Raw genomic sequence first — 18,090 nt, 5'->3', positions numbered from 1 at the left:
TGAATTGGTCCTAGCAAGCATATTTTAGTGGAAGTTGCCAAAGAGGAGGTCACTTTATTGAGAAAAATAATATCTTTATATTGTCTATACTATACCACTAGATATGCATGGATATATGGTACTAGAGTAATACTTATAACCAACTATAGGTAATAAAACAAGATTGCACTGTTTGTATTATTTGGATCCATTGGTATTACACTATTCCCTAATCTTCTTTATCAGATAAACAAACAACAACAAAAAAGTAGAAGTACAATATTAAAAGATGTCAGAAGTGGGATTTGAACCCACGCTCTCTCACGAGAACCAGAACTTGAGTCTGGCGCCTTAGACCACTCGGCCATCCTGACTTCTGCTAATAAACGGCGCACTTTCTAATAGAGTTCTACTACCTCCATATTTTCTAGTGAAAAGAAATAAGAACGTAAATATTAGACATTTCAACTTAAACATAATACTAATCACTATAGTGCAAATATACTGGAACTTAAATACTACTGAATTTTTTTTAGTATATTGGATAAAAAGAACCAAATTTATTACTAAGGATGAAATATTTCATCTTTGATCCAATGCTTTCAAATAAAGAAAATCATACTTTTAAATAAATAAGTGTCAAATATAATCAAATTAAAAATTAAATATTTATTCTTTCTTAAAAAATATTTCTTTTGTAATAATTTATATCATATAGATATTCTACATCAATCCCAAACTATAGCCAAAATTATAATATCATGTATAATTAAATATTCAAACAAAATTATAATATGATGTATACTCAATAAAAAAATGATATTGTGAGAAAAAATTGACATGAGTAGTCGTACTGTGGGATTCGAAAATTTGTGCTGGTAGCCATATTGTGGATGTATTCGAGAGCAATTCTTATAGTGTAGTAAGACATTGTATAACTGAGAATTGATATGTTTTATCTTGGGAACTGTGTGATTGATAGTCTGTTTGCACAAATTTAGCATTACCATGAAAAGTCTTAAAGAGAGCGACCTAGTCGTGACTCATCGAATAAGGAATATTTCGTGCCATTCAGAATTGTTGCGAGATACGGTAACAACAAATTTCGTTATTAAATTGGAAGATTTAGATAGACTTGAATCACAAGAATAATTAATGACGATACACTAAAGCAATATGCTAGACATAGAAGGAACAATATGAACATAGAGAAAAGACAAGAAGAATTAGCAATGATGCTTTTAACACGCTACGAATGAAACAATGGTAATGAAGTACAATCAACTAAAACAATAATAACGGTCACACAAACACTGAAGAAAGTATCATCCCATGACATATGCACAATATTGTTCTTACACAAGATATAGTGTACACTCTAATACAAGTATTACTACATTTCTTACATATCATATTTCTATAAATTAAAAAAAAATTAGTACACCCTAGTTATACACTCCACCTACAAACATAATTGCGAGTGATTCGATTATTTGAATATTTAGTTTTTAAAACATAAGACTGAACAATTATCTCAATCATATATATTCTACTGCAAATTATAATATCTAATACAATTTATTATATTTGACATTATAATATGTAGAGTACACATTATAAATAATAGGAAGCGGGTTGATAGGTACGAGAATGCCTATCAACACGCTAGTATTAATAATAATAATCAAGTATTTTAAAAGTACATGATTATCTATGCTACATATAATTTCCAATTTAGTATTTTGCTGTTAATATTTTTTAATTTCTAGAAAAAATAATATAACTTGAGGTAATTATCATTAATATAATAGTGAACAGTCATTTATCTCACTCTAAATTAAACATTATCATAAGGGAGATGATTCACTTACTCTTCCATTCTTGAGAAATCTAATGGTTTATAACTACTCACTAATTCAAATTATTAGATTTTCCAAGAATAAATAATTAGGATGTGAAATAAGTTTTTTCCACGTATTCTTTAAGGAAAGAGCGTGTCAATGTCTTCCCATATGATAAATAAAAAATAATCATAACAAAAAGTGAACCCAATATAAAAAAATTGTAACTTTTAGAAATAAAAATAGAGGAGATACTGCAAGATTATGTTTTTTAAACTTACTCATTATCTTATCTCTCAATTCTAAAGAAATTTTAAATCATTAAAAGCCCATAAATTAATAATTATAATGAAAAATAAGTTTAAAAAACTTATTCCTACATGAATGTCACTCATAAAAATACATAACAAATTAAGTTAGAAGAGGTAGGTATATGTTTTGCAAACTGAGGAACTTAAAATGAACCATAGCAGACAAAAGCAAATAGGGAGTATATTTGGATTCTCCTTATATGATTGATACATACCTGAAAATAGGTTCTGTAAACCCTAATTTTGAAGATAATCACTGAGAGTGAAAACCTGCGGCCACTGCAATTTTGGTATGCCAATTCAATCCCCAATCCCAATCCTTTTCTATTTTCATTCCTAATACATTACCTAAATCCTTTTATTCATTATTAATCCTCACATTTCACACTAACTTGATTTGAATCATCTGGTACAGAAGTTTTAGTGATGGTGGAAGGAAGTAGCAAGAGGAAGAGGCCAAATATTCTGGTGACTGGAACACCAGGGACAGGAAAGACAACCATGTCCACTGCTCTTGCGGAATCCATACAATTCCGCCACATTAATGTTGGAGATTTGGTCAAAGATAAGAACTTGCATGATGGATGGGATGATGAACTTGATTGTTTTATTCTTAATGAAGATCTGGTTAGCTTCCATTTTTATACTTAAGATCATTATTATCCAAGTTTAAAATCTACGCAAAGTTCATTATTGATTTGTATTACTCTTGTTTGAGAGTTAATGGTCTTTAACATTGGACTGATGGATGTTTTGCTGATAGTATGAAAACAATTACACTATCGTGCGTACATATTAAATCCTTATTATATTTGTTGTTTGGTGTATTTGTTAGTGCTTAGTGTACAGGAGTTAAGTTTAACTACTTCTATGCTTTTTTTTATATTTGATTCTCTGCTTTGCCCCCACAATAGAATAGGCATTTGGATTTTGATGGAGTTTTTGTAAATTCATTTTGTTTTGATTATATGTACAAGTGTAGATAGTAGGTTGATTGATTTAATGAAGACAATAATTGAGTGATGGTAATCATTATCAAAGTTGAGGTGATATATAGAATTGAAGGTTAAATTGTGATTCCCTTCTTTGATTGAGCTACTCAATATGATAATGTTTGCTTGGTTTTAAGTTTCTAATATCTCATGGTGATCACTAGTCCCCTGATTTAGGAAAAGTTTTTACTCTTCTTTGTATCTCATTAGTGAAAGTAGATTCCAGAAGTATGTGGGTTTCAGTTCTACACTGCAGAGACCATTTCCCCTTGGCAAAATTTCCATGTCAACCACTCTTGAAAGTTTTACCATAATATGGTGAACTTTCAATAGTAAAACCTTATTGAAAAGTCATCAAAAAAATTACCCTTCTGAATTTTCTAAGAGCTTAATTTTCTGTTAATACTTAAGGATGTGTTCATCTAATTGTAATTTCTGAGGGCTTTCAGTTTCCATTTGAAGTCCCATTTGTCATCTAGTATTAAGTACCTACTTTTTGCACAATGAATGTTAAGATATTTATTTTGATCTTGACCGCTTCAAGGATATGATATGTTGTTGAACTACATGAAACAGTTCTGTTTTATCTTTCACTAGTGATGCATGTGTTGTCTTCCTTCTGTATGTGGTCTTATGGGCATATATTTTATTGTTTTTGTAGGTTTGTGACGAACTTGAGGATGTCATGGAAGAGGGTGGGAACATCGTGGACCATCATGGCTGTGATTTCTTCCCTGAGCGATGGTTTGATTGTGTGGTTGTACTTCAAACTGATAACACTGTGTTGTATGACCGATTGAGCAATAGGTATTTGTTTCCATTGTTGCATATTGATTTTGCAATTTCATTATACGCTTACTTTGTCCATCTTTGTGACAGAGGTTACAACGAAACAAAGCTTTCAAACAATGTAGAATGTGAAATCTTTCAAGTTATTCTTGAGGAGGCTAAAGAAAGCTATCCAGAGGATAGAGTTGTTGCACTGAAAAGTGATACTATTGAAGACATGAGTAGAAATATCACAACTCTGACAGATTGGGTCAGAAATTGGCATTCTGCTTCTTAATCATAACAAAAAGTGACACCCTTTGTATATACCGTTTTGTGAGAGTACCATAAAGTGAATTATGGGCTTCATGTTGAACAACTAGCTAGCTGGATCTTTAAGTGTTCTTGAATTTCCCCTTACAATTTTAGTTGACAGTGGTATGTACTTTGAGATATTTGTTTTGTGGGTTTCTATTTAGACATCTACAGAGTATTAAGTTATGGTGTTTTTGATAATCACCCTATGATGTTACTACCTAACAGGAATAGTAAATAAAATTGGAAACCTTTTTTTTATAAATCAAGAGTGAAAGTCAACTATCTAATAAACAATTACGATTGAATTAACATATTATTAATAAGGATAAGGGATGATTTGCTAGATTGGGATGAGAGAGTAACCCATTTGTAAGTTATGTAGTTTAGGTCCTTCACTTTTCTAATATTATGAGTATAATTGATTAATTGTAGCATGAAGCTGTCATAAATGTATCTCAAAGTTTGAATTTTATGTTTCCTGTCTGGATTGGTGATCAAAATACTGGTGCAGTACAAGCATCTAATATTAGAAAAGTTATGCCTTGATATTACTATTGTACATTTTTCTTAACAAGTAATTTGTTTCTAATTGAGTTTTTGTCAAATATTTCAATGCAATGTTTAATACAAGGTGCTTCAAGAATGGTGAACTTGTTATTGAAGGCGAAGTTATGGCTATGCTACCAACCTTGTCTATAGAACATGCACAATGTAAGGAGCAGTAAAATCTTTTCACCAGTCTACACTATTAACCATGAATGCATTTCTCAAAGAAACACGGCAGACACAAAAATGTTTTCGTCCTTTTCAAACTCATGCTTGATAAGTTGGTGTCTGTGTTTTGGTCATTATCAATGGAACTCAAAGTCATTATCAAATTCAAAACAAACCACCAACAAATAAAGTTAAAGGAAACCTTGAATCTTCCTTGTTTAGCCTACCCTTACAAAGTCAATAGAAAACTAACACAAACAAATTAGTTGGTACAAAGTTAATAACACTTGTTTCTAGTTGTGAACATTATTTGAATAGAATGCCCCAAATGAAGACTAAGATTAGCATCACAAGTGTTTGATTGACCTGACAAAAATCTGATGCAGATTTAGATTCTGATGAAACATGTTTTGGAGGAGGTGCAACATGTTGAGTAACTTTTATGGCAACCTTAAGTCCTTGCCAACAGAAACCTCCTCCACTGATGAAGTAATATGTCTTGGCCTCTTTCAGCTCAAACACATCTCTTCCTGCTCCACCAGTTATGTTCTTAATGAATCCGGCGCCGATGCACCTTTCGTAGCTAGTCTTGTTCAGCTCCAGCACACTGTAATAATTCTCAGCATATCCAAAATCTTGCAGCCACAGAAAAAATAAGCAAACAAATTAATCTACAGTTATGTATATGGCCCATTTAAACTGAGCAAGTAAATTTTAGTTGGTTAAAATCACAATATAGTATATGGAAATCACAATGAACCTCAACTAATCTGAGTAACTCTGGAAAAACTCTTGTAATATCTACATTTTTCTTACAATTGTGATTGTGGATCCAATACACTCTAATGTATTACTAATGCAAAAAAAATTGCACTTGGAAGGGAAACATAAAAATAAAAATACTAAATAGTAATTGTTTTTATATGTGATTTGTTGCACTTCAATTGTATATATAATGAGAGAGTGTCTTTTGAAATACATTTCTAAACATGATTCTTAAGATCAAATGCTAAAACTAATTTTGTAACATTGGGAAACAACACTGTTAAAAGGGACCAGTAATCTTGAAATGAATGACGAGTTGCATAAGTGTAACTATAAGGAATAGTAAAGGTTCAAGGTTGGGATAATTTCCTATGAATCAAATGCAAATTGAGATACCCTTTACCAAATTCATGTCATACCAATGAGCAATATCCATTATCTTCTATGACTACTTAAATGGGATTAAAGAAAGATAATAAACTCTATTCATATCATAAGATAATTTATTTCTTTCAGTTCGTAAAAGTATAACATGTGTACTATTTTGTTTTTTTATAATATTTTTATAAAAAATAATTAAATAGAACACATGTCATGATTTTGGCCGAAAGAGATCTCCGCCAAAAGATACTTTATTCTATTGAAAAAAAGCATCTGGCTTTTACTATAAATCTAATCGGTTACTTCAAATTACTTACTCAGTTAATTACTTTAACTTAAATCAATTGTTCAAAACGCATTCAAGTTGACATTTTCCATTCTTATAACAAAAGCTAAATTGATATACACTTTAATAAGGATTCATGATTTAACCTTAATAGGGAGCACCTTCACTCTATAAAGGAAAAAACTTACATAGCCAATCGGCAACATGAAAATGTTGATGAAATGACCATTGAGTCAAGTTAACCTTGGGATTCCAACTTATCTTGGTTCCTCCAACATTGTGTAGTTTAGAATTTGCTATGTTTCCCATCATTATCACCATTATTATCACCAACAACACCATCTTTCTAAACATCAAACTCGCCATTGTGTTTCTGTTTTTCTTTTCTGATCAGTGCCTAAACTCATACACTAAAGGGGTTAATCAAGATAAGGGACTTTATTTATTGCATTTTTCAAGGGATCAAAATCTGAATTTATAATAAATGTATCACCTTCTTCAAAAAACATTATAAATATATGAAAGAAAATAAAAAGGCAAGAAGCGTTACGGTCAAATGTTGTTGTCTTTTAAAATAAAATAGAGTATGGAACTTAATGGGTTTATCGGGAAAAAACGAACTTAATGGTTCATTGAAAATTAGGAACTTAATGGGTTTATCAAAAATTAGGAATCTTTTTTTTGTACTACAATGATATCTTCTTATGTTTTGGTAAGTAATCTTTTTCGGGGTGCATAATATTTCTTTCAACAAATGTTACTTCAAAGAATTGAACTCTTAACCTACTGTTAATTCTGAGAGCGAGACCTTACACCAACTCCTTGTTAGTAGAAAATTAGGAAAAATAATCTATCAAAATAGATTAAAATGATCCGATGAATGAAATTAAAGATTAGAGAAATGTATTGAATTTGGATGTTAAAAGGTTAAAATTAGTCTAATGAAATAGAATGAATTGAGATAGTATTTTGTAAATACATAATTATCTTGAATATGTTAATTATTTCTTTACTTTTCGATCGCACGAAAAGAACAAAAGAAACACCTTGTTCTTTCTTCAACAATTTCTCATCTCTAGTAAACCTCTCAGTAGAATTCGAACTCAGATGAAGTTCTGACCATCTGTTAAAGAAAAATGATCCACACAATATCAATGGAATGTCATCATCCATGCATAACGAATTGGTATGGTATATTCAAATCATAATATAACAACAAATGTAATGGTTAGTCTGACCAAATTTTAGGTAGTAAAGATTGTACTCATTTTCTTATCAATTATTTTCTCTCGTATGATAATTAACATTTTAACCAAAATTTTAATAAGAAATAAATGTAATTTTTTAAATAAAAAATGTGATAAATACAATTAAGTTAAATAAAATATGGTATATTGTGAACACAAATTCAAATAATATACAAATCAATATATATTTATTATTTTTTGTTATAAAATGCATCAACACTTCATTTTTTGAATACCTATCTCAATTTACAATAGTAGCAGGGCAGGACAAATTGAAATATATAGTTAGTTCATATATATATATATATATATATATATATATATATATAAAATTAGAGATATTGTTTAAATCACTCTTATATTATATCGTAATGAACCAAAAATAATAAAAATGTATTGACTCATATATTATTTCGACTTGTCTTCATAATATATCATGTTTTATTTGACTAAATTGCATTTATCATATTTTTATTTAAAAGATTACACTTATTTTTCGTGCATGAGTGCTCAGTATAATGAAATGATAAAAGCTAGGGGTTTGTATAGTTATAAAAAAGTGAAGGGTGATTTGTCTAATTTTACTAAAACTCAAGGAGTTTCAGTATAATTTACTCTTAATTTAATTTAAGATCCTCTCTAATTAATAAAAATGGAAAGAACTATGACTCATTTATATTTTAGTTCTACGCTGTGCATCACGCATTATGGTCCAATGTTGTCATACCAAGTGAGTTGATAGGATATATAATCTCACCCAATCAAGCTCAAACAAAACCAATGGTTTTTTTTAAACCATAGCAATTGGGTATGACACTAATTATATGACAAACCAATTGAGCATATGAGGTTACATTAAACTCTCTTATTGTTCATCAAATCTAGCAAGATATAAGTACAATAATCCTTCCCTCTTTTTCAACCCTCTTCAAAAAAATTAAACAAAGACCCATCTTTTTCATATGCAATAATGCCACTTCTTGTAAGGTACACATAACTTCGATATATTATGGGTTGACCGGGACTCGAACCCGGAACTAGTCGGATGGACAAAGGTGCCTTCCCAAGTCTAAAAGAAAGGATGCAGTGTACACCAACCACATAGAATAATCCATTCAAACAAACTTTGAAAGGACTTGGCAATCAGCAACCCTTTCCAAGAGGGGCATAATCAGTCTAACCAAAATAGAGAACAAAGAAACAATCTTCCTCTTTTCATTCACAAACCAAAAAAGCAGGCTAGCTGCTACTCCGGCTCAAATGTTAGTTCTTTTCAAAATTGGGGAAGCCCATCAAAACTCTCTGCCATGTGTGTACTTAGGCATAATACTCAACCTAGTTGGTGACCTTAATGGCTTCGTCCACTGTGTTCTTCTCTTTAGCACGGAAATCCTCCACACTTCGGTATTCTTCTCTTAGCAATTTGTCAAGTTCCGGGTGTTTACTCATGGGTTCTTTCTGGCCATGTGCCTTGCGATAGTGGTGAAATGCCCTGCCAACGCCATAAATATGAACAAAGCATAAGTCTTAAGAGTGGTGTAAATAGAAGAGCCCAAACAATCTCATAAAATCTTCAAAACAATTGAATAAAACAACAAAAAAGAAATGATGTGAAATAATAAGACAAAAGTACAATGGTTTTACCAATATTTTTCAAGGCCATACAGATTGCTCTTGTGGTAGAATTCTAGAGTTAACTGTTCAAAATCCCGGTAGAGGTTTTCTCTAAATTCCTTCTCCAAACCATTACTGAACAAGGAGTTATTCAAAATTTAGCAGAACTGGAATCAGATAATCTGCTTCTTCCAATTAACAATAATCAAGTCCAAAAAATTGAAATCATTCTATTACTTCCCACCAGAGTGGACAACCAAATGAGAAAAACACAATCAGAAGTTGATACCTGTAGAACCTGAAAAGGCACTCAATACCATAATTATAATTAGCACCAGCATCTTCCTTTGCTAACTTCTTAAATTCATTGTACATAGAAGGAACAAACAGGTCTCGAAGAAAATACGACCAGAACCGGTATAATGTATTCATTTCCTGCACATATGCATACAAAAGGGGGAAACTACAACAGAATAAGCAAGTGTATGGATGTGAAAAAATATTAAATTTACCAATACAATCAAAAAATATTATAAAATGTGTAAGGACTACAACAGTATATTGGATTCTTATTTGCAACTGGACTACATATCCAACCTTGAGGACAAGGTTGACATTGAAGGGGTATGGTAACACGCTGCTGGTTATAGGCCCATTAGAAAAGGAATAGGGTAGTTATTATTTAAACAATTAAATAAATGTTATAGTTTATTATTTGAAGTTCTAGATAATTCTTATGTTGTAAGATGATAACACTTGTCATTTTAGGGTTTCTTTATTCTCTTTAAATAGTGTGTTACCGTTCAGTCATCAATTAATGAGCAAAATCTAAATCTTGGTTTTATTATCTTTTAGTGTTTTATCTTCTTTAGGAGTAGATTTATTTTAGAATCCCTAATTCATGGTAGGATAATATTTTTAATCCGATCAGGCTAATGTGAAAAACCAAGCTAATGAAGATCAAAGTAGTGCATCCAGCACATTTAGATATGAAAGCTTCAAATAATAACATTATTTTAATGTTTAACAGAGAAAAAGTTGTGCATCAATATGAAGTGTAAAACAGTATTAACGATGTTTAGTGTATTGATCACAAATGAACTATCCAACAGCGTATCCACAAAAGAAGTTTCAGGAGATAACTCATATAATCAACTTTAAAAAGGAAGTCAACAGTTTAAAAATTAGAAAGAGAATAGAGAGAAGGAATCAACCCATGTACTACTTACTACTACCGAAGTGGACACATCTAATTGTATTTAATTAATCATTCAATATTTACATATAATTTTGATACGAAGTTAAGAAATGAAGTATACCTCACTGCAGCCAATTCCATGTTTCTTTCTATCATTCAAGCATCGCTTGCGATACTTCAGGTACCTGAAAAGACAAATAGTCACATGAGCATATCCTCCAACTGTTCACATACTGTGAGAGCATCATCACTTACTTCTGTTGTTTGAAACCATTTACTTCTAAAAGTCGGTGGCTTGGATGCTGAAATGGTGGAAAGGACGTGGGTATGGAACCAACAGGTGGACTACTTCCCAAAAGACCCCCATTTGGGGAGCTACTTAATTTGGAAGGCTTGAGGCTGCAAAATTAAGATCATTACCGGAAAGACTTTTCAGCCATTAAACAAAACAACCAACAATTCCTTGATACTGTTCCAGTAAAGGAAAAAGAAGCAAAACAATATCAGTCATTAGCAAAGGGAACAAAGATTCTCAACTGACCAATGACTTTCAGGAGGTGAGGAAGCAAAGAAAAACCCAACCGAATTACTAGGTGGGCTTTCAGAAATGATTCCATAAGAGTTAAGACCAGTTCCATGATTTCTACAATTGCTCGAGAAAAACCGCTGTGTAAGGGAAGATTGTTGCTTGTTAAAGTCTTTTTGTTTCCTCCGAGAATTATTGCTTCCAGACTCCTCAAGAACACCATTTCCACTAATATTCTCACCAACCTTTATATTTGATACTTCTGAAGTATGGCCTGGAGACTTTAAGTTTCTATCTTTATTGTCATAGATGTTTTTTCTACGATTAGACTGCCTATGTTTCAGTTCCTGTTGATAATTAGGTGGGGCAACTAAGTTTATAAATGGAAGATGCTGATGCATAAGATAAACAACAACTGGCAATGGAAGAAGAATGTTGTCTCAACCTGCTCGTAGAAGTGAAGTCCATCATTTATTGCAGAAGCAAGCTCAATGGAAATGGAATCTGATTCTTTGCGATTACCTCTAGATGCTTGTTTAGGATCACTATTCTGTACATTGTAATAGAAAAACAAAATTGATGCAATTAACAATATACTTACTATAGTCAATCCACTATCTAAAAAAAATAAACAAATAAAAATTACATAGCCTTAGAGTTATAAATATGTATTATATAGTGCATTATAGTTATGCAGTTCCAGACTTTATTTTAATTTTCATTAGTGTTTCCATCTGAGTTATCTAACAATGTAAAAGAAAAACTTAATTTTGACTGATAAGCTGATAATACTCTTGAGGAAAAATTAAAATATGAATTTAACCTTAATTATCACCAGCAATACCTGGGCCACAATCACAAGTCTCTGAACATCATGTTCAATGATAGCCATATCATCATCTTCATCAGCAATCCTTTAGGGTGACAAATTACATCAGATGAATGTTAAAACATAATACAAACACATGCTTAATGACAATAGCATGACAATCACGTCATATCATTCCATACAGGGTACTAAAAATAAAGAAAGATACATAGCATCTCAAACAGAAACATTAATACTGTTTTGACAAAGAAAAGAATCGGAATCTTTGAAATTTAAAAGTTAACATTACCGAGAAATCAAGAGTTGTTTTTTATTAACTTTAAAGAAGTTATGCAAATAATATAAGAAATACGGGCAAGCAAAGTGTCACGAATGTACAAGAGACCTATTTTTTGCATAAAAGTCCATCGTCTACTTTAAGAGGGAATATCCGCATCATAAATCAAAAGCACATATCTAGTTTTGCTAGCCATACAATGTACCACATCTTCTACAACAATGTCATTCATATAGAATTTGAAACCAATGAGGGATTATATAGTGTAAAACAACTTTAACTTGTCTAAAACAAAAATTCATATGAAGTGCAAATTTGGAAGAAACTTGTTGTCAAGTATTAGGCATATTCCAAATGAACATTATAATGACAAGGATCTATGTATAACAAACTAGTTATCTAGATATCATTGGGACTATGCAGTACCTTTTAGTGGAAGAGCGCTCAGTCTTCTTCTTTTGCATCTTCTCCTCAAGCTCGATGTCTTCATCAAGCATAAATGTGCTGGAAAAATCATTGGAAATGTCTCTGATATCCATATCAGCCAAAGCATCTCCAGTCTCATTATCCTCAAATGTTTTGGTCTCGGTTTCTTGTGAGAGACAGCATACACTATTATTAGTTGTGCTAAAACCAGAGGATTTTACATTTTTACCAGTCATTGCAAGTGATTTATCAATGGAATGAAGACTTTCAGTATCTTGTTCTTTGTTCTTATGAGAAGCTTGTAATATGTCTGAGTTTGACAGTATATGCTCCACCAAACTTGCATTTTGAGCAGCATCTTCGGGATTTGTTTCAGAAGCCTCCTTTGTCTTATCTCCAATAGCATTAGCATTCTCAAAAGAATTGGTAGTGTCCTCCACAAGTTGGCTCTGTTGAATCTGAGCCACCGATGATCCTGAATCTCCTGCGGAAACTTGAATCCATTTGGACCAATTATTGTGTTTCCTTATCTTGTCATCCTATAAAAGTATAACAAGTCACAAATAAGGACAATAAGAAAAACGAAGAGCCAAAACATAAATAAGTATATAAATAAATTCAATTAATTAGTAAGGTATCACCAAATTTCAAGGCCTTTATGAAGTCTTGACAAAAAAAATAACATGTAAAACTTGTCAATAGAAACTAAATGATCAGTAGTTAAAGAAAAAGAAGGAGTGGAGCTTATTTAAGCTATATGTCAACCAAAAAGATTCTAAATTGAGGAAAGAACAAAAACACCATCAGCAACTGTAAAAGATGCTGTCATGATGAATTTTAACAATAACTTATTTTAACTGAAAAAGATCTGTATGCTATATTGTAACATGGACATTTGAAATACCAACTCCCAAGTTTAACATCAGATATGTACAAGAAATACAAAAAAGTACCAACAAAAAAATCAGCTTTGGAACAAAAGAACTAAAGCAATGAACTGGAGTATAGAGTTAATAAGAACCTTAAGCCAGTAACCGGACATGAACTTAGAAAACTAAAATAATTGCAAATATAACCTGCACTTCCACAGTACTCGAGCTCTGAAGTGAATCAAGGATGAAAGGTATGTCAGTGCTCATTCTTTTGACCTACAAAAAGACAATTTGTATAATATAATACAAGGGGGAAACAGTGAATAATATGGATTGCTAAATAAATCATCATGAAGCATTCATAATGTGAAATTATAACACAATTGGAGGCAAAATTGTATTTGGACATACCCTTTTAAAGTTAGCAACAATGGATATGGGAACCCATCCTTGGTCATCCATCAAGGAAATAAGATATTGGTCATGCTTCAGATTTTCATCACTGCCAAGAAAAGGCTCTGAAGTCAGCAATTTGCTTTATGGGTAGTCTTTAACTGTTTATCATGTGAATTAATTTTTTTATTCTCAACGAGCATGGATATGATTACATGAGTTCTTCAGTTTTTTTATTTACATTAGCTCATTCTGTGTCACAACTTGGAATTTTAAGCAGGAAATCATTATTTTTTCATAAACTTTGTTGCTAAAATTATTCAAACACTTCATCATTTGAGACAATAATCCTCAAACACGGGTTTGATGTCTATGAACCTAAAATGGTGATATTAAGAAATAACCGGAAACGTCATTTTACGATTTAGATAAGCATATGTGAGATGAAAAGAACAACTCAGATCAAAATAAAGCAAGATAAAAATATAGAAGCAGTAATGAACAATTAGATTGATTACTTACCTAAAATAATAGTCTATTTGTTTAACAATGCTAGTTCTCAATGCTAGAGTTTCTGGATGCAGTAACTGCGGTGCTGGGTTGACAGGATATGGAACAAATTGCCGAGGATGGGGTCCCCTGATGGTGCCAGGATGTGCCATGGGGCCACACCATACAGGTGCATGTCCTACAGAGAAGATAACATTGAATTACAGGAACTAATTGATGGAGAAATTCAAGGAGAACAACAGGAAAAAATCTCACGGCATTCAAGTTCAGAAATGCATAAGTTCCTAGGCCAAAAGCATGCATAATTGCATATTATGTAATTGCACAAAGATGCGCATACAGGATAATGGATAGTAACTTTACTTGGAAAGCTTGGACTAATCACGTAGCCTGGAGGTGGACCAAAAAATGGGGGTGTTATAAAGGGCCTAGGGCCTGAACCTTGTTGCATAGGTATGTTTGCTCTGGAAGGAAAAGACCTTTGATGATGCCTGACATGACTTAAATGGTCACCTTGCTCTTGGATATTTGGTTCGGAAAATTTACAATTGGGATCCCCTTGGACTGGGGGCTGAACATTTTTGGCATCAACACCATGAGCAGGTGGAACAAAAGCTTGTCTGGACACTTGAGGTGCAGGCTTCATTGCAGGATTTTCGGTACTTGGAAAAGGTCCTGGAGCACGTGGGAAAGCATACCCAGGAACTCCAATGTGAGGCAGAGGTATGATGTCATGAAAATACAGAGGACCTGGTGGCTGATGATGAGTCATTTTTACAGCAAAGGGAGGTGGACCACTTGAGTTGCGCTTAGCTCCTGGCTTTTGATAACATGATGATGACAACTTATATGACTGGCTAGAGTTTCCGGAACCATTTGACTTCTGTTGAACAACAGACCCATGTACAGACACAGAAGAAAAACAGTCAATACAAAAGTTAAGAATTTCGTAGCGTACAACATTTAGTTCTTTTAAACCAATAAAATAATTAACAGGCAAAAAAAATAGTAAGCACCTAAGAAATTTGTTCAACTTTAGGACTCATGTTATTTACTATATATCATGATCCACTATTAACCTAGGAAGCACATATATGGATACAAGACATAGATATGGCAAGAAACAGATACGTTGAGATATGACAAAATCCATAAAATAATTGAAAGATATATAGATGAAAATATCTAAAAGAGTATCAAAGCACCCGATGCAATATGTATCAGATAACGGTGTGGCAGCCGTTTTAAAGTATCTATGTTGCATAGATGTTAATCAATAATCAGAACTCTTGTGCCTAGTTAAAATATTAAGGCTTAAATCACGAAAGTCACAATGTGACATGATGTCTATCAGTCCTAAACAAGAAAATTCAGTTAATGTATACAACAATAAAAAAACTGACATGAACTAAAAAACATAATACATTAACATGAAAATAAAAACAGAGACATAACTAAAACACATCATGCATTAACATTATCTCTTTTTTTTTTCATTTCATTTTCCAAGACATAATGTTATAACACAAAAACAAAAACAGACCAACCTGAACAGAGGGAGACCTAGGAGCAATGTCAGCAATGTCACCATTAGAAGCTGCTGCTGCATCCTGCTTTGCAGCCAAAACATTGTCAATATTTGTAGGTTTTTGGGCATCAGATAAAGTTGGCCAAGACTCGGTACCCGTCATCAAATACACATCAACTCCATTCACATCAACCATAGGAGTCTTCCATGGAGACTTTGGAGCAATCACCTCCTTATTGTGATCATTGCCAATCTCATTTTTAGCCATCACCATAACTATTTTTCTCTCTCTCTCACCACTTACACAAGATTTCCTCCTAATGATCTCACTTTTGAAACTAAACAAAAACTTGAAACTAATAAAATAATGGGCATTGATCAATAAATATAAAGATATGAGATTGAAACTCTACTGCACCTGGGTCAATGATATCGACTAGAATGAACCCTGAGAAGAGTGAATATAAGGTAGCTGGATGAAAGAAAGAGTTGGGTCACTATGACATTGAGAGTGTTGAAGTAGGATTAGGTTTTGTCTTGTTTGAGAGTGTAGTGAGAAACAAGAGTGTAATATCCATGCCTAATGTAAAAATTTATACACATTTTAATCATTTACCATTTTTTTAATTACTTTTTATTTGAAATTCATATAATTATAATTAAAAATTAATTGTAGATAACGTTAATGACAGTCTAAAAAAATAATACATATTCCAAAGTTGCAATGGTGGAGGCAAGATTCTTAAGAGTTTTGTATAAAAATGATACAAAAATAGAGTACCCAAAACGTGCACCTATCAAAATTAATCTATCATTTCATTACTCAAATATTATTTGACGAAATTAAATTAAAGTTAACAAAATGATTTAAGAATTTTAAGGAAGGAAAACTAGATATTTTGAATTTCTAAATAATAGATTATGGAAATCAAACATACATTCCAAGAAAAAATATAAAGTAACATGATTTTATGGAATAAAATTATTGATAATTATAGTTCTACACATTGAACAAAATTAATAATTGTAACTCTTAATTATAAAGAAATTATTGATCTTAACTTATTACATCGTATTTTGAAATTTGTTACCCACATATTTTTTATTGTAAAATTTTGCTCCCTCGAAATTTTTGTATATACTAATTTGATCTCTAACGAGAGTTTATACACTTTTAATGTAAAGATTTATACATAATTACTTTATCATTCACTATTAAACCATATACAATCCAAACAGTTATTGGAATCAATATCCAGCCTGTTGAGCAAAATTGCAGATCCTATTATGAAGGTATTTAAAATTTAGGAAACCATAAAATTATGAATTCAAACTTGGATACCATATTCAATTCCACTCCTTTAGTAGTTACTTGAGACAAATTAGGAACCAATTAATAAAGCCCAATCATTTAAGAATGGTCACCTTCCTTTCTAAAGGACTACTATAAGTTGTTCTGCACTCTGCCTTGATAAATCTTTCATCTAAAAGTATATCATTTTGATGACTAAGGTCCACACATATGTAGTTCATGCATTTCGGCTACCCCATCTATCATAGAGAGACTATTCTCTATAGTTATCATCAATATTTCAAGGTTTACCCTCCATCATAACATTCAAATGATAAGCACCATGCTATCATTGCCCTTATCCACATAAAACTATGCATGACACATTTTTAGTTTTGAACACACAAAAACTAGAAGAAAATGAAATACTCATCAAATACATCCAGTAATTGTCTTTATATGGCAATACCTTTATATGTGCTTCACCTAAGCACTAAGAAAAGACAGCGATTATACCAAAGTCTTAACAAGAAATTTGGAGAAGTTTTAGAAAAAAAGAGAAACTTCTATTCCTTTCACAGCTTTACCAAATTGGGCTTTTCTAGTTTGCAAGTAGATTGTATGCTAAAAACAATAATTTTGAAACCCTATGCAAAAATCCAAACCCTATTGAAGTAGACGATGCATGATGGCATAACTCTTTTGTTGATTAGACAATGCCACAAACCCGAGAGATTATTTTTTTACCCATGAGATACATGATGAGATAACTCTTTTAATGATAAATTAATGCAAACAGGTAAATGATTTATGTATATGTATCCTACTGAATTATAAGTAAGAACAATTCAGTTAAGAGAATGCCCCCTAATAGTTAACACCAGGGTTGGACTGGAAGATAGTTTGTAAGTTGCATGGCAAATCAAAAACAATTTTGGACCAGCAAATGCTATTTCTTTATTAGTGACAATTCACATTCTTAACAGTTTTGGCACTAGCAAAAACTTCTATCAATTGTCTGCCA

At 31.9% G+C, this 18,090-nt stretch overlaps 3 protein-coding genes and 1 non-coding gene across 5 annotated transcripts; 1 reads left to right on the top strand and 3 right to left on the bottom strand.

The window, feature by feature from the left end:
* Positions 270-353, bottom strand: TRNAL-CAA. The gene has a single exon. It is a non-coding gene; the product is annotated as a tRNA-Leu (tRNA).
* LOC109359222 (adenylate kinase isoenzyme 6 homolog) lies at positions 2,305-4,394 on the top strand. Its single transcript, XM_019603803.1, has 4 exons — positions 2,305-2,421; positions 2,547-2,758; positions 3,785-3,930; positions 4,003-4,394. Exons 2-4 carry the CDS (start codon positions 2,558-2,560, stop codon positions 4,187-4,189), a joined length of 534 nt encoding a protein of 177 aa, XP_019459348.1. The 5' UTR covers positions 2,305-2,421; positions 2,547-2,557; the 3' UTR covers positions 4,190-4,394.
* On the bottom strand, positions 5,230-6,721 carry LOC109359715 (lamin-like protein). The gene is made up of 2 exons (XM_019604412.1): positions 6,544-6,721; positions 5,230-5,558 (listed from the first exon to the last, which is right to left on the bottom strand). Exons 1-2 carry the CDS (start codon positions 6,719-6,721, stop codon positions 5,230-5,232), a joined length of 507 nt encoding a protein of 168 aa, XP_019459957.1.
* On the bottom strand, positions 8,331-16,334 carry LOC109361047 (la-related protein 1A-like). Of its 2 annotated transcripts, XM_019606345.1 has the most exons (14): positions 15,795-16,334; positions 14,611-15,130; positions 14,260-14,425; positions 13,756-13,846; positions 13,549-13,620; positions 12,473-13,011; positions 11,785-11,854; positions 11,386-11,490; positions 10,956-11,287; positions 10,670-10,813; positions 10,536-10,599; positions 9,506-9,651; positions 9,247-9,351; positions 8,331-9,094 (listed from the first exon to the last, which is right to left on the bottom strand). In XM_019606345.1, exons 1-14 carry the CDS (start codon positions 16,047-16,049, stop codon positions 8,938-8,940), a joined length of 2,766 nt encoding a protein of 921 aa, XP_019461890.1. In that variant the 5' UTR covers positions 16,050-16,334; the 3' UTR covers positions 8,331-8,937. The 2 variants fall into 2 exon arrangements, with proteins under 2 accessions (XP_019461890.1, XP_019461891.1); XM_019606346.1 differs by lacking the exon at positions 10,670-10,813.

The sequence above is a fragment of the Lupinus angustifolius genome, chromosome LG11 (assembly GCF_001865875.1).
Source record: "Lupinus angustifolius cultivar Tanjil chromosome LG11, LupAngTanjil_v1.0, whole genome shotgun sequence".
Lineage (NCBI taxonomy): Eukaryota > Viridiplantae > Streptophyta > Magnoliopsida > Fabales > Fabaceae > Lupinus > Lupinus angustifolius.
The sequence above is the reverse complement of the archived record's forward strand: the minus strand, read 5'-3'. Positions and strand labels throughout refer to the sequence as shown.